This window comes from Mustela nivalis, assembly GCF_964662115.1.
Source record: "Mustela nivalis genome assembly, chromosome: 11".
NCBI lineage: Eukaryota > Metazoa > Chordata > Mammalia > Carnivora > Mustelidae > Mustela > Mustela nivalis.
Window position 1 is genome coordinate 99,602,348 of NC_139030.1, and position 20,761 is coordinate 99,623,108.

Consider the following 20,761-nt stretch of genomic DNA (forward strand, 5'->3'; position numbering starts at 1 on the left):
AGTGCACAGATGACAAAATTTTAAAAGTTATTTAAAAAATTAAATTTAGGGGTGTCTTGGTGGCCCAGCCGGTTAAGCATCTGCCTTCAGCTCAGGTCATGATCTCAGGGTCCTGGGATTCAGCCCCGCATTGGGCTCCCTGCTCAGCAATGAGTCTGCTTCTTCCTCTCCCTCTGTGATCTTTCCCTCTCCTTCTGTGCGCTCTCTCAAGTATATAAATAAAATCTTTTAAAATAAAATAAATGAATAAATAAAATTTAAATTTAAAAATTTTAATGAGAAAAAAGAATAAGGGTCTCAGAATACAATTTAGTCTGTATTTGCAATTTTATCGAAGGTCCTGATAATAACTGGGTTATCACTAAAAATCCAATTACCAAATATCTGCTAGAAAGTCAAGACTAGTCTCTCTGAGGATGATAAACCTTAGTCAACTCCTGATGAATTAAGTCACCTCAATCTAGGGAAATTCAGTTTCCCAGTCTGATATGCACTTGGGCGGTTCACTCCTCTCTGTGGAGGTAAAAGATAAGTCAGAGAAGGATGTAAATATTGGTCTCATCCCCCTGCTTGTTTTCTCTCTCTCGCCATCTCTCTCTCTGTCAAATAAATACATGAAATATTTTTTAAATAAAATTAAAAAATAAAAGTAATAGAAATAAAGTTTCTTCTTAAGGCAAGGTACAGAGGTAATAAAGAACATGAACCCATTTTTTATATATAGTTATGTATAGCAAAAGATTTAAAAGTATAAATACTAGATGTGTTCAAAATGACTGGGCAATTTTAAGTTTCTTCCTTATAATTTTTCCTAGTAATTTTTCAATAGTGAGCATGTATTCAAATAGTTTTTATTAAATAAGAATCTTAAATCTTTACACTGTTTCAGTAATGGCTTTTTTATGAATCTGGTAACAAGTCATGATTCTATTAGATCCCTATAAGTAAACTTTTCACATAATTTTTAATGAATTCTGAGAGTATCATTGTTAATAAAGATGAAGAAAGGAAGCCACTAATGACATCTCTCCTATTATTCAAAAGCAAAATACAAAAATATATTTTACATAAATATCAGAAATATACATAGATATATTTCCGCTAAAATTTAAGGTATATTTTTTGAAAAATTTTTATAAAGTATTTTTTATTTTCTTATTTTTTAAGGAAGCTCTGTGCCCAAATGGGGCTCTAACTCGTGACCTTGGGATCAGGAGCTGCATGCTTTACAGACCGAGGCAGCCAGGCTCCCCTTGAGAATCATTTTTAATTTCTGTTCTTCTAAGCAAATCCATGTTACTGAATGATTTTGTTCTTACTCCAAACAACAGACAATGGGATTTTACTGTTTATCTAATGTGAATTAACACTCACAAAAAGCACTAACTACTTTATCTAACAAATGGGAAAAAGGTAGGGGTGCTTGAGTGGCTTGGTCAGTCAAGCGTCTGACTCTCATTCTCAGATCAGGTCATAATCTCAGGCTCTTAGAATCCAGCCCCAAGTGGGACTCTCCACTCAGGGAGGCCATGTGCACACCTCCCTACCTCCCTGCCTCCCTGCCTCCCTCCACTCAGACATGCGTGTCTGTATGCTCTCTCTCTCTCTCAAATAAATCGTTTTAAAAAAGCAAAAATGTAACTAGGAATAAGTTAGTTTTAGGATGCCTGGGTGGCTTAGTCCCTTAAGCATCTGCCTTTGGCTGGGGTCATGATCCCAGGGTCATGGGATCAGGTCCTGCATCCCTCCTTCCACAGCAGGGGGCCTGCTTCTTCCTCTGCCTGCTCTGCCTCTGCCGGCTGCTCCCCTGTTTGTGCTCTCTCTCTCGCTCTCTGACAAATAAATAAAATCTTTTAAAAAAAAGAATTAGTTTTTCAGATTTACTCTAGGAAAGTACCAACTAGAAATGTATTTCATCTACCAAAACATTAAAATAACTCATATTATTATAAAATTCTTCTATTTGTAAAAATGTAGATTCCAAGTCAATTAAAATACTATTTGAAATTTCTGCACACTTCTTAGTTTAGGTATCAATGTTTATATTAATAAATGAAAAAAGGAAACACAGGTCTTACACGTATCTTTAAAAATCCTAAACAACTACTAAACCCTTTTTTACAGAGAAGAAATAAAATCAGGTAAACAGCAGCAAATGTTAGTTATGACTTTTTATTATCACATTCTAAAAAAAATATGTTTAGTATCACTTTTCCTACAGGTTGAAATAATAAAAGAAAGCCATCTAAATTTTTACTAAGGATGATTTTTAAATTTTTAACATTAGCTGCATTAGTAACCTGAAAAACTACTACTTAACAATACTGCTGTACCTGTAGATTTTGTGTATGTGTGTGTGTTAACACAGGCAATACCTAGTCACTCTTAATGCTGACAATATATATGAAGGATGTTTTTATTAGCAACAATTTAAACACAATATAGTTGTTTCCAGAAAGACAGTACAATCATTTTTCCTTCCTTTGCTCAATATCCACACTAAATACAATCCACATTTAGGATATTCTTATTTAACCTAATTATTTGGATATTCCTATGCTTAAAACCAGCTATTTAAGGGGCGCCTGGGTGGCTCAGTGGGTTGGGCCGCTGCCTTCGGCTCGGGTCATGATCTCAGGGTCCTGGGATAGAGCCCCGCGTCGGGCTCTCTGCTCGGCGGAGAGCCTGCTCCCCTCTCTCTCTCTCTGCCTGCCTCTCCATCTACTTGTGATTTCTCTGTCAAATGAATAAATAAAATCTTTAAAAAAAAAAAAAAACAGCTATTTAAGAACATGCAATAAAGAACCTTACCCTTTGCTATATATAATCAACAGATTTATCTTTTTCTACTTTACTAGCAAAAATTATTTCCACAAAATAAAATGAGTGTTAGGTTAGTTAACTTGAGCTAGTGGTTAGGGCACGTTGCTATAACAATGCTAAACTGACTACGTAATCATATACATAACCAATTAACTTTGCAGGGTAAGAGGCAGCATCAAAACCCCTGCTGGTCAGTTCTCTGGTCACAAAGAGAGCCAGTTGGGTCAACTGTACAGCTGGGTCAGCATAAACATACAATCAGTATGTTCTACTTATCAACTTTACTACAAACAAATCATCCAAAGAGCTGTCATCTGGGAAGAGAGAAACACCAACAATACACCCACCGAATCATGAAACAGATGATAACCTAGGAGGTAAAATCTAAAGTGTAAAAGCTATTTTAGATGCTAAATTGAAAGAATATTTTCAAATCCATTTCTATTAATATCTATACAATGAATTTAAAATACCACCACACTAAATTTTTAATCTCATTGCTAAAACATAACGGTGGCAGTAATATTCTCCTCCTCTCAACTAGAAGAAATATATTTAAAAGAGGACAATATTTAAAATATTTAAAAGAGGACAATCCCTAATCCCTTTAACCTCTCAGCTTTATTAACCCATATACTTTACCTTTATGTATCAACTGTAATCGAAGAAAAACTATGCCTTCAAAAATAAAAATTATTTTCCAAAGAGAGACAAATCTGTTCCTTATTTTTTACTACTGGTAATAACTGCTACCAAACCACTTTTCAACTCCCAGTGTCTCTTCAGACCTATAATCCCATAATATGTTGCAGGAGGCAATGGAATTACCACTTCGGTCCTTTAGATCTGCCACTCCTAAGAGACTGTGAATTCCCTGAGAATCGCAGAGCTTCCTCCAGTCCTTCTGTCCTTACACAGTATAAATTGACACACTACATTATTCATCTGTTCACAGATCAGCCTCTCCTATTAACTACACTACGAAATTCTATAAACACTAGGTGTGTATCATCAAACCTTTACACTGTGCCAGGCTGCAGAAGACTTTTGAATAATATTCAGTTGAAAATTGAGCAACTAATCATTTGACTCTTTTCTATCCCGCTGGGTATTAGCAAAGCACCCTCCAAATATGGACCACTGTATATTTTGTATGAACTCTGACCTAAGACACATTTTTTCCTGTTCCTACTAGCCATACTTTCAAGTGCCCCTTTGGAGGGAAAAGCCTTGGATTATGCCTGGTTCCTTCCCCAATAGGAATAGTCCCTACAAGATAACAGAGAATTCAGTACATATCCAATCAAGTAAAATCTCACAACACCATCCTTGATTAACTCTGCAATCCTTACAAAATTTATGAACCTATAAATCCTAACACCTTTTTTTTTTTTTTAATTTTTAGTTTATACTAAGACTGAAGAATGCCTCCCAACATAGCTGATAAGAAGAAGGATGCCTGGAGAGATCGAAGTGGGAGAAAGAAAGAAAAAAAAAAGAAAAAGACGGTAGGGAAAGAGCAATTTAACATACTTCTTCCATTTCCACCTTTATCCCAAGAGAATTTAAACGGGAAGGGGAAAAAAAATGGAGGTAGAACCTGTGATTCAGAATAAGCCATAGAGAAAACAAAAGATGCTAAATTTGCAAACTGTGTTTTAACCTATCCTTTTAAATAATTTTTAAAGAAAGATTTTTTTTTTTTTTTTTTTTTTTTAATCCACAGCATCTTTTGCTTCGTCCGGGCGCAGCTGGATCCCATCTCCCCCAATAAACCCCACCTCCATATACATAACACACAGCGTTACCACTTCGAGTCTCCGTGCCAAACCAGCCATCTCGGGGAAAAATTAAACCATGAGGATCCTTTCCTAATCCTTGCTGAAAAATACAATTCTTTTTCCCACCGGAAAATGAACTATTCTAACGGGAATGGGGGGGGGGTGTTCATTATCATGCAATTTCTCATTCTCCATAGGGAGGAAAATGGCAATAACTTCCAACAAGAGACAACTGCTCTTCTACTGGATCCCCGGCTAGAAACTAAAAAAATAATAATAATAAGCAAAATTACCAGTCTCTTGAGACATTTATATGAATATAAAACTAAGGCACTTTACTTCGCAGCAACACAGTCCCTTAAAAATCCTCCAGCGCTTGGGGGAGGGGGTGACCCATCCATCCCCCCACACCCCTGCCATACGGGGGAGCAGGATTCTGTCAAAGCGAAGGAGCCACTCTCCGCCTCCTCCGCCATCCCGAACACTGACGGGTACCGAGAGCGGGGGCGGCCGAGGGGAGAAGCAGCGAAGGGGCTGGGACACGACACGACACAACCCAACACACACACACACACACACCCCGCACCGCGGACTGATTCACCGGTTTTTAACGATGTGTTAAAGCTACAGTTTCCTCCAGCCGCAGGTTTCTCACCAGTTCACCAGCCCCGGCTCCCACCTACTCCCCCAATCCCTCGCCCTCGGGGGCTTCGCTGGGCCGGGTCCCCGCCGCGGCCGCGGCCTCGACCCCGCGCGCCCTACGCCCCCAGCGCGCGCGGCCGCCGGCCCGGGGATCCCCCACGCGGCGCCCACCGGCCGGAGGCCCCACGCGCCCAGGCCGGGACCTGCTTCGCACCTGGATGTAGTTGTTCTCGCAGTAATCCGCCACCCGTTCCAGGTTCGTGTAACTGTCGAAGAGGGCCCGGCGGCCCCCCGGGATTTCCTCCTCCAGCAGCATCTGCAGCTCCGCCATCTTCACATCCTCCTCCTCCTCACACAGACCGCAGAGGTAGCGGCGGCCGCAACGCCTGGGAAACCCAAGCCTGGGAGAGGAGGAGCGGCGGCGACGGCGGCGGCGGCGGCAACTCGGGAGGAGCGAGAAACACCCCCCGCGCGCCACAGGGGAGGGGGCAGCGGAACGGGGGCGGGGCGCGAGCCGACGGACTCCGAGGACGGTCACCGCGGCGACGGACGGCGGGCGCGCGCACGCGCGCTCCCCTGCCTCCGCCCCCGGGCGCCCGAAAAAGATTCCCACCCTCGGCCGCGCCGCCGGCCCCTCCCCCACTGCCGGCGTTTCCTAGCGACGGTGGGAGTGGGGGCCGGGAAGCGCGCGGGAGTCGTGCGCGCAGTTAACCCTTCGGCCCCCGCAAGTTGCGTGACTCGGGAAGTGTCCCCGGCCGCCTTTGTTGGTCCGGGGAAAGCGCGCCCCGGCTCCGGCGTCTTCCCGCCCGCGCCCTGCGCGGCTCCCCTCCGCGTTATTCCCAACCTGAGGCCGAGCCCCGCGGTCGCCGGAGCCCACAAAACTTCCGTGCGGCTGGAAGCGCCTGCCTGCTTTCCATTTTTTTCTTTGACCCCATCCATTCTCTTTGGTACGGATAAGTAAATTGCAGTTTCCTAATCCCAAATGTCCTGCATCCCGGCTTTTTTGCACTTAGTTGCCGCTAGAGCTGTTGCCCTCCGGTGCCCCGCCAGGTTCGCCCCCGCCCTCTCAGTGCCCCCGCCGCGGACCTCAGCCGTGGTGCGGGCCCTGGCTGCGACTCGCTTCCCCACTGACATCCTCTTCTGTCGTGTCTCTGCTTCTGTCAACTTCCTCGCCTTTTTTCTTCGTAGATCCAGTATTCAAAGTTTCGAAAAACGGGTTTTGCTGATGCGGATTTCCTTCCTTACAGGGTGGTGACATGGATAAAGTCAAAGTTTATGTGAAAGTACTTTGAAAAACGTTAAAATGCTGCAAAAATTCAAGGTAGACCATTTTGATCTTGCAGTTGTTCTGTTCTTGTTCCCAGATACCGTATCTGTTCTCCTCAATCTTGACGGCTCCGCACTACGTAATCTTAACTAAAATTCCAGACAACTGCTGAGTTGTCCGTGACCTTTAATTTATGCACAAAGTCAGGGTTGACTACATTTGTAGTTCAGAACAGGATCCATTATTTCAACTCTTGTTCTTGCTTTTGTGATGTCTTGGCCCTCCTACAGTGACTCCCCCCTCCACCTTTTTCTTCCCCAAATAATGAGAAAATGGTATTGCACTTTTTCAAAAAACCATTTGAATGCTATCTATGCCTTTACAAATTTCTGGAGCAAACTCTGGTGTTATATTGGCTCTATGATAAACACGTTAGTGAATTATTTTGGAATTTTCAATGTGGAACCCAAATTAAAGAATATTGAAAATGTTGGTCCAGTCCATGTAGTTTTTTCCCTTCACAACTTCGAACATCTTCTGTATTAGTGGGTCTTAAACTTAAGCGTAAGGAGCTTGTTAAAAATGAAAGCTGTAGGGTCCTAATTAGAGGGCAGTAGTGACAGAATGGGGCAGTTATTTCAATGGTATGTAAACTTACTTTGGGGAACAAGATACATATGAATAATCAAGGGACTGAAACAAATTAGATGAAACTCTTCTTTCAGACTAAACTTCAGTGAATCAAAAGGCTCCTGTTGAACTGTAACAAGCTCACCAGGTGAGTAAAGTGGTAAACAGACTCTCCCCCCATTACACTTTTTTCCACCTAGCATTCTTTCAAATACTGTTTAGCAATTAGCCCAATAAAGAGATCTCTCTGAGGCATGTTGGTCATCCAGGGAATCACAGCCTGAAGATTCTGGTGCTTGCTTTTTTTTTTTTTTTTTTTTAAGATTGTATTTATTTATATTTATTTGACAGACAGAGATCCCACACAGGTAGGCAGAGAGCCAGGCAGAGAGAAAGGGGGAAGCAGGCTCCCTGCTGAGCAGAGAGCCCAATGCTGGGCTTGATCCCAGGACCCTGAGATCATGACCTGAGCCTAAGGCAGAAGTTTTAACCCACTGAGCCACCCAGGCGCCCCGATTCTGGTGCTTTCTTAAATTGACTTGTGACAACTTCTTTGGATCTTAACTTCTCTATCTGAAAAACGCAAAGGGTTTAACTAGGTCAGTTGATCTTAAATTTCAGTGTGGAGTGAAGTCACGTGCAGGGCTTATTAAAACACAAAATTGCTAGGTCCCACCCCCGGAGCTTCTGATACGGTTGATCTTTCCCAATTTATAGTTCTACCAAGTTCCCACATAATGCTGATGAAACTGGCCCTTCTGGCTCTGAAGGTCTTTGATTATAATTTCTGGCAGCTGAGAATCACCACTAAGCAAGGGAGCTTTTAACACAGCGGAGGTAGAATGAAATACCGCCTCACACTTGTTAGAATAGCGAAAATCAACAACACAAGAAACAACATGTGTTGAGAATGGCCATACAAGCTGATGCAGCCACTCTAGAAAACATGGAAGTTTCTCAAAAAGTTAAAAATAGAACTACTGCACGATTCAGCAATAGCACTACTGGGTATTTCTCCAAAGAACACAAAAATACTGATTTGAGGGGACACATGGCCCCTGATGTTTATAGCAGTATTACTTGCAATGGCCAAGGTACGGGAGCAGCTTGGGTGTCTATCAACTGATGAATGGATAAGGATGTAATATATATGATACATATATAATGGGATATTAGTCAGCCATAAGAAAGAATGAAATCTTGCCATTTGCAAAGACATAGAACTTAAGAGTCTAAGGCTAAGTGAAGTAAGTCAGAGAAAGACAAGTACCATATGATTTCACTCATGTGTGGAATTTAAGAAACAAAACAAACGAGCGAAGGGGGAAAAAAAAGAGACAAACCGAGAAACAGACTCTTTAAATTACAGAGAACAAACTGATGGTTACCAGAGGGGAAGTGGGCGGTAAAGGGGGGCGGGGGGTGTGGGGAGATGGGTGAAACAGGTGATGGGGATTAAGGAGGGCACATTCGATGAGCACCCAGTGTTGTATGGAAGTGTTGAATCACGGTATTATATACCTGAAACTAATGTAACACTCTATGTTAACTAACTGGAATTAAAAACTTAAAAAACAAACAAACAACAAAAAAACCACTCAGCAGAATTTCAGGATCCAAGGATTTAGATATGCATCTGCTGCCACAAAGATAATTTTAAGCGAAAAGGAAAACAACCACAAGTTCTATAAAAGTACACGTACCGTGTGTGTGTATATATTATCTGAGTGGTGGGGTTGGAGGGGTTTTTTTGGTTTTGATCATCTTTTTCCAAAAATGAACATGGATTCTTTTTCTTTTCTTTTCTTTTCTTTTTTTTTTTTCAAGATTTATTTGTTGGAGGACCTGGGTGGTGCAGTCAGCAGGGAGCCAGCTCTAGGTTTTAGGTCCAGCGGTGATCTCAGGGTTGTGGGATTGAGCCACATGTTGGCCTTTGGGCTCACAGCAGAGTCTGCTTGAGTTTCTTGCTCCCTCTGCTCCCCAAATAAATAAACAACTCTTTATGAATTGGAGAGAGAGGGTGTGCATGTGAGCAAGGGAAGGACAGAGGGAGAAGGAGAGAATCTCAAGCAGACTACCAGCTGAGTGCAAAGCCCTACGCCGGGTTTGATCCCAGGACCCTGAGGTCATGACCTGAGCCAAAACCAAAAGTTGGAGGCTCAACCGACTGAGCCACCCAGGTGCCCCTAACATGGATGATTTTTCTAAGAGTCCAGTGAAACTATTATCTCCCAAAATCAGAGCAAATATTTTCTATTAAAACTGCCCGAAGTAACATTTTTAACCAACTGAGCCACCCAGGCGCCCCCTTCAAGGTAACATTTTTTTTTTTTTTAAGATTTTATTTATTTATTTGTCAGAGAGAGAGTGAGCAAAAGGGAGCATAGGCAGACAGAGTGGAAGGCAGAGTCAGAAGCAGGCTCCCTGCGGAGCAAAGAGCCCGATGTGGGACTCGATCCCAGGACGCTGGGATCATGACCTGAGCCGAAGGCAGCTGCTTAACCAACTGAGCCACCCAGGCGTCCCTTCAAGGTAACATTTTTAAAGCAATTTGATCATCAACTTGATTTGAAGTAAGCATTAAACATTCCCAGATTTTTTTTTTTACATATTAATCTACTCACGCCAAGTACAGTTGACTTTTTTTTTTTAAGACTTTATTTATTTATCGGACAGACAGAGATCACAAGTAGGATAGAGAGGCAGACAGAGAGAGGAGGAAGCAGGCTCCTTGCTGAGCAGAAAGCCTGATGCGGGGCTCAATCCCAGGACCCTGAGATCATGACCTGAGCCAAAGGCAAGGCTCAAGCCACTGAACCACCCAGGTGCCCCCAGTTGACTCTTTTAAAAAACCTAATTGCAATTCTTTATAGCCAATAAATTATACCTTGGCTTTAACCCAAATTTTAATCCTCATAACCATCTCTTGAAATAAATAATCTTGTTTCACATCATCTACAGATTTGATAAGCAAGATTTTGGGGTTCATCATAGCCTTTTGTTGAATAAGTCAAGGCAAAGAAGAGAGCCTCTTGGCTTGCCCTTCTAAATCTCACTTAGTTGTTCAGACCACTACCAATATATGGTAGTTCCCCCTTCCTCTTGGGGAATGTGTTCCAGGACCCCCAGTGGATGCCCTAAACCTTGGCTAGTAATGAGCCCTACATGTACTGTTTTCTCCTATACATACATAACTAGGACAAAGTTTACCTTACAAATTAGGCACAGTGAGGGACGCCTGAGTGGCTCAGTTGGTTAAGCAGCTGCCTTCGGCTCAGGTCATGATCCCAGCGTCCTGGGATCGAGTCCCACATCGGGCTCCTTGCTCTGCAGGGAGCCTGCTTCTCCCTCTGCCTCTGCCTGCCATTCTGTCTGCCTGTGCTCGCTCTCTCCCCCCTCTCTGATAAATAAATAAAATCTTTAAAAAACAAACAAACAAATTAGGCACAGTGAGAGATTAACAAGAATAACAACAGAAAAATTATACTGTAATAAAATTTATATGAATAACTTAAATTTTTTTATTTTATTTTTATTTTTTATTTTATTTTGGGGCACCTGAGTGGCTCAGTGGGTTAAGCCTCTGCCTTCGGCTGGGGTCATAATCTCAGGATCCTGGGATCGAACCCCGCATCTGGCTCTGCGCTCAGCGGGGGGGGGGCCTGCTTTCCCTGCCCCCCGCCTGCTTGTGTTTTGTCTCTCTGTCAAATAAATAAATAAAATCTTTTTAAAAATGTATTTTATTTTACTGTACTCATCCTTCTTATGATGTGAGATGATGCCTAGGTTAAGTGTGTAAGGTAGGCACTGTTTTGGGTTTTTTTAGATTTTTTTTATTTGAGAATGAGACAGAGACAGAGCATAAGCAGGGGGTCAAGGGAGAGGGAGAAGGAGAAGGAGAAGCAGACCTCCCGCTGAGCAGAGAGCCTGATACGGGGCTTCATTCCAGAACCCTGAGATCATGACCTGAGCCAAAGCCACCCAGGCACTCTCTAATAACTATATCCTTAAGTGAAGAAATTAAGGAAAAGTTCATAATGCAATGCGTGATTGTTGGCTCCAAAGAAATTAATGTTGTTTAACAGTACTGTTTACTTCACACGTCTTACAACATCTTATAAGACATACCCATTCAGGGACATCTGGGTGGCTCAGTCCATCACGCACCTGCCTTTGGCTCAGGTCATGATCCCAGGATCCTGGGATCAAGCCTGGAGTCAGACTCCCTGCTCAGTGGGAAGCCTGCTTCTCTTTCTCCCTCTGCCTGCCACACCCCCCGGTTCATGCTCTCTCTCTGTCAAATAAATTTTCAAAATCTTAAAAAAAAAAAAAGACATACCCATTCACTCCAGACTTTCCACTCATTCTTTCTGCATACCACTGACATGCTAATTAACCATAATCATTGTTTTCACTATTAACTCTTTGTCCCCAAATTTCCTCTTTTAAATGGCATCAATCTATCAGCTGTAGTATCCTTAACATTATTAAGAGTGTCAAAAAATATTTAGTGCAACTGCATTTTCTCATACATTCTTAAAATCTATTAAAGAGTAGCATCTACAGCACCTAAAGAATAAAACCAACTGTTTCATATCTGTATTTCCTGAAATATTATCCCTTTTCCTCATTTTATGTTAAATGCTTAAAAACTATTAAATATTAATGTCTTTCTTCTTCATGAGGATACTTGGTGTTGTTTAACTTTTTTACCTTGAGAATTTCAAAACTAGTTTTCTGGCTGTTATTTTATCAGACAATACCAAGTTGGGTATATATGTGTGTATATATGTATATATACACACATAAATAAATATATATACATATATGTATATAAATGTGTATATATGTAAATATATTTAAATACATATATATGTATATATACATACATATAAATATATAATATATATAAACATATACATATATATTTAAATACATATATACATATATATTTCAATGAAGTAATATATATTTCAATGGAATTTAAAAGAACTCCTTTTTGTACAATTATGTTTCCTGTTAGAGATTTTACACAGTCCTTAGAAATGCAAGCAGAGGTTTTTTTTTAAAGCTCTTATTTAAATTCATTAGTTAACATACAGTGTAATATTTCACTGCAATATAGAGATTCACACTTTCATACCTTACCCAGTGCTCACCACACGGAGTGCCCTCCTAATCCCCATCCCCTATCTCACCCATCCCCCAACACCTTCCTTCTGGTAACCATCAATTTGTTCTGTATACTTAAGAGTCTGGGGGCGCCTGGGTGGCTTAGTGGGTTGGGCCTCTGCCTTCCGCTCAGGTCGTGATCTCAGAGTCCTGGGATCCAGCCCCGCATCGGGCTCTCTGCTCAGCGGGGAGCCTGCTCCCCCCACCCCCTGCCTGCCTCTCTGCCTACTTGTGATCTCTCTCCGTCGTATAAATAAATAAAAATCTTAAAAAAAAAAAAAAAGAGTGTTTCTTGGGGCGCCTGGATGGCTCAGTGGGTTAAAGCCTCTGCCTTCAGCTCAGGTCATGATCCCAGGGTCCTGGGATCGAGCCCCGCATCGGGCTCTCTCTGCTCAGCAGCCTGCTTCCGGGAACTTCCTCTCTCTCTGCCTGCCTCTCTGCCTACTTGTGATCTCTTTTTTTTAAAAAAAGAGTCTGTTTCTTGGTTTGCCTCTATTTTTTCCCCTTTGCTCATTTGTTTTGTGTCTTAAATTCCACATAGGAGTGAAATCATATAGTATTTGTTCTTCTCAGACTGACTTCACTTCGCATACTATCTCTGGCTCCATCCATGTCATTGCAAATATCAAGATATTATTCTTTTCTGTGGCTGAGTAATATTCCATATATATTGAATCACAGTAATATTCCATTATATATTCCATTACACACACACACACACACACACACACACACCATCTTCTTTATCAGTGCATCAGTTGATGGACACTTGAGCTGTTTCCCTAGTTTGGCTATTGTAGTAATGCTGCTATAAATATCAGGGCACATGTATCTCTTTAAACAAGCGTTTTGGGGTAAATATTCAGTAGTGCAATTGCTGGATCATTTTGCTTTTTGGTTTTCACTTTTTGAGGAACCTCCGTACTTTCCAGAGTAGTGGCACCAGTTTGCATTCCCACCAACAGTGCCAAAGGGTCCCTTTTTCTTCATAACTTTACCAACACCTGTTGCTTCTTGTAGTGCTGATATTAGCCATTCTGACAAGTGCGAGGTGATATCTCTTTGTAGTTTTGTTTTGTATATCCCTGATAAGGGACGGCGAGCATCTTATCATGTGTCTGTTGGCCATCTGTGTGCTTTGGAAAATGTCTATTCATGTCTTCTGCCCATTTTTTAATTGGATTATTCATTTTGGGGGTGTTGTTATTTATTGATTTCTTTATTTTTTAAAAGATTTTATTTACTTGAGAGAGAGAGAACGAGAGAGAGAGAGAGAGAGAGAGAGAGCATAAGCCGGGATGAGGGACAGAGGGAGGAGGACAAGCAGACTCACCACTGAGCAGGAAGCCCAGTTTGGGGCTTGATCCCAGCACATGAGATCATGACTTGAGCCAAAGGCAAACACTTAACTGAGCCACCCAAGGGTCCCTATTGATTTATTTTTTGAGAGAGAGAGTGTGTGCGAGTGGAGTGTGTATGTGTGTGTGTTGTATTCTGTTCCATTCATCTGTGTCTATTTTTGTACAATCACCATATTCTTTTTGATTACTACAGCTTTGTAATATAACTTGGAAGTCCAGAATTGTGATGCCTCCAGCTTTGTTTTTACTTTCAAAGTTTGAAAACAGCTTTGGCGGGGCACGTGGGTGGCTCAGTCGGGTCAGCATCTGCCTTCAGCTCAAGTCGTGATCCCAGGGTCCCAGGATGGAGCTCTACATTGTCTTTCTGCCTCTCCCTCCTGCTCTGCTCTCTCTCTCTCGCTCTCTTGCTCTCTCAAATAAATAAAATCTTGATAAAAAAAAGAGAGAGAGAGAGAGAGATTAGAAAGAGAGAAAATAGCTTTGGCTACTCAAGAGTGTTTTGCAGTTCCGTATACCTTTTAGGACTATTCTGGCTCTGTGAAAAATGCTATTGGTATTTAGCAAGGGAGAGCATTAAATATGTGGATTGGTTAGGGGAGTATGGACATTTCAAAGATGTTTGTTCTTCTGATCCATAAGCATGGAATGTCTTTCCATTTCTTTGTGTCATCTTCAATTTCTTTAATCAGTGTTTTATACTTTTCAGAGTACAGGGCTTTCATCTCTTTGGTTAGGTTTGTTCCTGGGTATCCTTTTGTTTTGGTATAACTGTAAATGGGATGGATTCCTTAATTTCTCTTTCTGCTGCTTCATTATTGATGTGTAGAAATGCAACCAATTTCTGTGCATTGATTTTGCATTCTGCAACTTGACCGAATTCTTTTATCAGTTCCAGTAGTTTTTTGGTGGAGACTTGAGGGTTTTCTCCATGTAGACCATGTCATCTGCAAATAGTCAAAGTTTTATTTCTTCCCTGCTGATTTGGATGCCTTTTATTTCTTTCGGTTTTCTGATTGCTGTGGCCAGGACTTCCAGTATTATTTGAATAAAAGTGGTAAGAGTGAACATCCCTGTCTTGTTTCTGACTGTAGAGGAAGAACTCTCAATTTTTCCCCACTGAGGATGATATTAGCTGTGGGTTTTTCATGGATGGCCTTTATTATGTTGACCCCCAACCTACTTTGTTGAGGGTTTTTATCATGAATGGATGTTGTACTTTGTCAAATGCTTTTTCCGCAACAGAGTTTTTATTCAAGTAATGACACAGTTAATTGAGTTCCCATTCTCACCCCCACACAAGAAAAATAATTATCGGTGATTAATATGTTCATAGTATTTATACACGTTTTGGGGTTTTAATCTTATTTAAGACTATCAGGAAATTTTAATACCAAGTGCATATAATTTGGACATATTAAACCTTTGAAACAAATGTTCTGCATGTGATCAAAAGAGAAATGGCTGGAATCTAAACTTTACTTTTTTTTTTGGTAAGTAGGCTCTATGCCCAACATGGGACTTGAACTCATGACCCAGAGATGGAAAGTCATAGGTTCCACTGACGTACAATCAGGAGTCCCTAAGCCTTACATTTTTAGGCAAGCTTTATCATCTGAAACTTTGTGATAGTGATAAAAGTTTTAGTCTCAATTTTAGGGGTATTTATTTAATGGTTAAAAATGTTCTAAAGCATTTCTTTTTTCAAGAAAAGCTTACTGTACCATAGAGCATTCTGTGCTTTATAGCTGTATGAATATACATTTTATAAAATAAGTTTAAAGTTATTGAAAAACACATCCTCCAAAATTAGTTTGAAAAAAAAAATTCATCTTCAGAAAGTCAGTAGCTACGCAGCCCACAAACTCATATATTTTTTTGTTTCATTTTTATTGACAATCATTATTTTTTGTCTCTTTAGTATGGAAAATATAAACATGGTATGGAGAATGGTATGAGAAATACATAAATACACATTAATTAGAATAACAATGGCTTCTATTTTACCTTATCTTCTCATAGTAGTTCATTACTAAAGAACTTTAAGCATGTAAACGTGGCATTTAACCCCTAAATACTTTAGTATCTATCTGTAAAAAAACATTTTGCTACGTAACCACAATACTGTTAGCACATCAAACAGAGTCAGCGATAATCCTCTTGTACTATCCAATACCCAACGAAAAACATTTTTTGGAGAAGAAATTACTCTAATAAAGAGAGGAAATATTACGTATCCAGAATACAACCTGGAGAGACTTTATTTAGATACTTAGTAATCTATAATAGTTTTCTTTGAAAGACAACAAAATAGTTCCCTTCCTTGTGAAAGATAAAAAGAGAAAATTTTTTTTTTAAGTTTTATGTTAATTACTGGATGCTCATCCCAAGTGCACTCTGTAACCCCCATCACCTATTTCACCATCCCCCCCACCAACTACCTCCCCTCTGATAACCATCAGGTTGTTCTCTATAGCTATGGAGAAAAATGTGTTTTCAGTTAAACTATGAGAGTGGGCAATATAAACCTGAAATTATTCACAGTAACATATACATCTGTGTATAGGTTTATCAATGGTGTAGACAATTTATCTTGAAAGGTAGATGTTTGTGAAGAATAAAAATTCTTTAGTTCCTCCTAAAATTGGCTTTAGGTATCTTTTCCCCATGAAAAACACTGAATTTCAGAGCTAAAACATAAAATAGGTAATAGTTTCCTCACAGCAGACAAAAACTGCTTTCTAAAATTAGCTACTTTTGTTCACACCTTTGTTTAAATTATGTTAAAGATTTTATAAAACTTCAAGCCTCAAAATGTACTGGGTTTTTATTACTGAAAACTATACAGTGCTGCCCTTCATTTAATAACATGAATTGCTAACGGTTTCAAATGTACCAGTTCATTATGCCTTAAAACCATTAGAACCTGTATGCTGAATAATAGCATGCATGATTTCCAACACTTGCTAACTTTTATTTATTATAGTCTGTTTCTTGTCGCTTTCAGTAATATTACAAACAAAGAGGTTATACTTTCACAAAATTGCCAACTAAATAGTACAGTGCATGGTAGTTAAGTGTTACAGATCAATACAAGGGTGATGAGAATGAGGATATTCTTGACCACTGATTGCTATGTTTATGAAATGCAATGTATAAGAGGTTAATGGCAAAAAATGATTCATGATCTTGTCAAAGATTTTATGTAGCCTCTTGGAAAGAAAGGAGAACAGAATAATTTTGATATTTTAAAATGGCAGGGAACACTGAATTTAACTACACTTAAAAATACTTCAGTAGGATTTCTTCCTTCCTCCTCCACAGGAATTAACAATATATTTCTCACAGATTTCTGTTAGCTACTTCTATTATCTAAATGTCTACCCCTATGAATAAGTGAATGACTCATATCACTGAAATATTTCATAGGGTTTTATGATGATATTACACAGAAAATTTCCATTTTACCTTTCATCTGAAAAATCTTTGGCACTTATGATTAAAATACAGGAAAAGTAAAAGTTCTGTCAGTGAAATGGGGGTTCAAGATGAGATTTTTTACTGTACTAGAACACTTCTGCAACTTCAATATACACGTGTACTAAGAAATCGCTTTTGTTTTAGGTTTGTTATCTCTGTATTGCTTATTGTGAATATAATTCTAAGACATCCAACAGAAGTCTAAACCATTTAATGATAAATAATAAATAAAACATTTATGGGTATTTGCAAGGCAAACTGGCATACAACCAGGGAGTATGGCACTCGGGACCACTGAGTAACAGCTCCATGCCCTGTAAGGTCAGATGTGTCCAGGGCTGGCCTCATGGGCTGCAACCAGCGCAGTCCCACAAAGCCCACTGCTCAGAAGGGCCCTGTGCTTGGGGAACTGTAGTGAATTCTTACGAATTTTATTTTTGAATTTGTGCTTTGTAAGTGGAGTCAATGGGACCACATAGCATGCACTGGGGGCCTGGAGACCACTTTCTTTTTCTTTTTTTTTTTTTTTTTAAAGATTTTTATTTATTTATTTGACAGACAGATCACAAGTAGGGAGAGAGGCAGGCAGAGAGAGAGAGGAGGAGGCAGGCTCCCCACTGAGCAGAGAGCCCGATACGGGGCTCGATCCCAGGACCCTGGGATCATGACCTGAGCCAAAGGCAAAGGCTTTAACCCACTGAAACACCCAGGCGCCCCTGGAGACTACTTTCTTGCCTCCCCTGACAGGTTCTCAGCGACCAGCTCCCTGCTCCCTGGTGCCCCATCTCCCTACCGCTGCCAGGGAGCACTGCTGCCTTTTGCCCAGGGCAGCAATAGGCCTGCTTCAGCAGGGGGGGCCTGGGTGCAGCCTCCATGGGGAGGTCTGGGCTCCCACAAGCAGTTCGTCTGGAGCATCTTGAGGAGGGCAAGGAAGCAGCAGCCCCGCCTTGGGCTGGCCACACCACTGCACATTCTCTGGCTGGTCAGGGCTCTCTGGCCTACCCCTGATCCCAGTAAGTAAGGAGTCCTGGAGTGGAGAATTCAAACCCATCCTATTTGAAAAGAGCAGGCCCATGGGAGGGGAGACTGAACTTCGTCCCCAGCGAAGGCTCCATATTTTCGTTTTGTACTGGGCCCTGAAAATTATGTAGTCAGCCTTAATTTACGCCCTTACAGTCAAGATAAACTAAAAAAATCTTTATAAACATCACAGCATGGGGATGCCTGGGTGGGTCAGTGGGATAAGCGTCTGTCTCTTGCTTTTGGCTCAGGTCATGATCTCAGCGTTCTGAGATCAAGCCCAGGGTCAGGCTCCACGCTCAGTGGAGTTTGCTTGAGATTCTCTCCCTCTCCCTCAGCCCCTGCTCCTGTTCCCATACGCACGTTTTCTCTCTCTCAAATAAATAAATCTTTAAAGAAAAAACCACCACTGTGGGACATCTCTTTTCAAGTGTTTTCTGCTGTTAGAAGACTATTATCTATTTCTCTCAGTTATGAAAACATCGTACACTGAAATAGCCAGTTCTTTCTGCTTAGGGGCCTTTCCCTTTTTTTCTTTTTGTAAAAAAATTCTTCCTTTAGAGATTAAGATGAAACAAAAAGGAAATCTAAACATGTCATTTAAAAAAAGCATAATCCTGAGCATAATTCCCATACAATAACCTCTCCCAGTTTAAATTTTCCCCTTTTACATGGGGACTGGATTCAAAAATTTCATAGATTCTCTTAAATATAACATAGTAATATAAAGCCTATTAAAGACTAAAGGGAATCAAAGCATCAAAGCTAATAAATTAATAAATCATACTTCTGAGCTCAGTTTAGTTAATTAACTGTCTTCAGGGATTCTTAAATCACTATAAACATTAATTTTTTAAAACTGCATCACAGAGGAGCTACAATATAAAACACGAACAGCTCTTCTTGGCAAGCACCTCAAAACTTCAGGCATCCATGTTAGGATTAAGAGTTTTTGTTTTTGTTTTTAACTTAAAGATTTGTATTTACTGATTGGAAAGAGAGAGACAGCAAGAGAGGGAACACAAGCAGGGGGAGTGCGAGCGGGAGAAGCAGGCTTCCCTGGGAGCAGGGAGTTCTACTGGGCACTCGATCCCATGACCCTGGGATCATGACCTGAGCCAAAGGCAGACGCTTAATGACTGAGCCACCCAAGTGTCCCAAGATTAAGAGTTTTTTTTTTTTTTTTTAAAGATTTCATTTATTGACAGAGAGAGATCACAAGTAGGCAGACAGGCAGGCAGAGAGAGAGAGAGAGAGAGAGAGAGGAAGCAGGCTCCCCACTGAGCAGAGAGCCTAATGTAGGGCTCAATCCCAGAACCCCAAGACCATGACCTGAGCTGAAGGCAGAGGCCTAACCCACTGAGCCACCCAGGTGCTCCAAGATTAAGAGTTCTTAAATAAAAATCATAGTTATTGTTATGAAAAGATACTGGTCACTACCCCCTTATTCTACTGCTTAATAAATTCATATTTTCAAAATTAAGGGTGAGAATTCCTTCCTCCTAAACTTTGGTTCTCTGAAATCCTACTATTCCTTTCCTGGCCCATGATGTGCAAAATAGAACTTGACAGACAAGGGTACCTGAATTGGGGTAAAAGGAAGTGAAAAGGTCTGTTAACAGTACCTGTCTAGCAGTGCTGGATTGGAGCTCAAGCCAGAAAGAGCTTCTGAGGGGTCTCTATACACATGTCTGGCCACTGCAGAGAAGTCTCTCGTGGTTCTAAGGTGACCTATAATAACAACTGTGGTTTAGAGCTAGAGGATCTCAGGGACCCCGCATCAGTTTGGGGGTCAACCAAGAGATTTGGTCCAGAATTTCCCAAGCTTCCTAGGGCCCTCCTGTAAATCTTCCAAATAAGAAAAAGCAGAAACTCATAATGGACTCATGGTTCTACTTCCACTCAAAAGCTCACCTTGGATTTGAAACCAGATCAATCTCCGATCATGGAGAGAACAAGATGACATTTATCTTGGTGGGATGGCTGTGCCACAGAGCTGCCCTATTGCTTGATTTGCATTTTCCAAAATAACAGAATTCCCACAGGGCACTATGCAGATAGAAACACACCACAGTGCCCAATTCTTGTGATTAAACCCTATACTGGGCAAGATGAAAACCTCAAAGAGACAGACATAAAATTTATACACACATTATGAAAGGTTGTCATGGCAACTTTGCTTGAAGATATGTATTTTTAAATCTAAGTAAATTTAACATTCAAAACACATTTGCATCTCCCTCAAAGGTTCTGTATCAAGAATATTTTTTTTTAATTTTCCAATTCCTTCTGAAGCTACACCTCCTTGAAAGCTTAACAAAATCCTATGAATATAATAGCAGCATACTTAAGCACATATTTTGAGAAGGATATGAGAAAAATCCAAAGTAAAAGACCAATAATCTTACTAGTTCCAGAAGCCTTAGGCTTCTCCCTCTAAAATTTAAAATTATGAGCAGGCTATTCCCTATAATCTCTACAAGGCCCTTTTAAGCTCTAAAGATCAAATTTCTTTTTTTTTGTTGTTAAAGATTTTATTTATTTATTTGACAGACTGATCACAAGTAGGCAGAGAGGCAGGCAGAGAG

At 40.7% G+C, this 20,761-nt stretch overlaps 1 protein-coding gene across 29 annotated transcripts in view; it reads right to left on the reverse strand.

Annotated features, from left to right (window-relative positions):
• The window catches only part of ABI2 (abl interactor 2), a 127,665-nt gene extending 121,705 nt beyond the window's left edge, over positions 1-5,960 (reverse strand). For 8 of the 29 annotated variants that reach the window (XM_082688893.1, XM_082688890.1, XM_082688880.1 and 5 more), the window contains exon 1: positions 5,461-5,874. In XM_082688893.1, the coding sequence (XP_082545019.1) occupies positions 5,461-5,577 (117 nt within the window). In that variant the 5' untranslated portion in view covers positions 5,578-5,874. Of the gene's footprint in view, positions 1-5,460 lie in introns of all 29 variants that reach the window. The other 21 variants (XM_082688873.1, XM_082688897.1, XM_082688878.1 and 18 more) reach the window with 7 other exon arrangements.
• Positions 5,961-20,761: the final 14,801 nt, after the last annotated feature.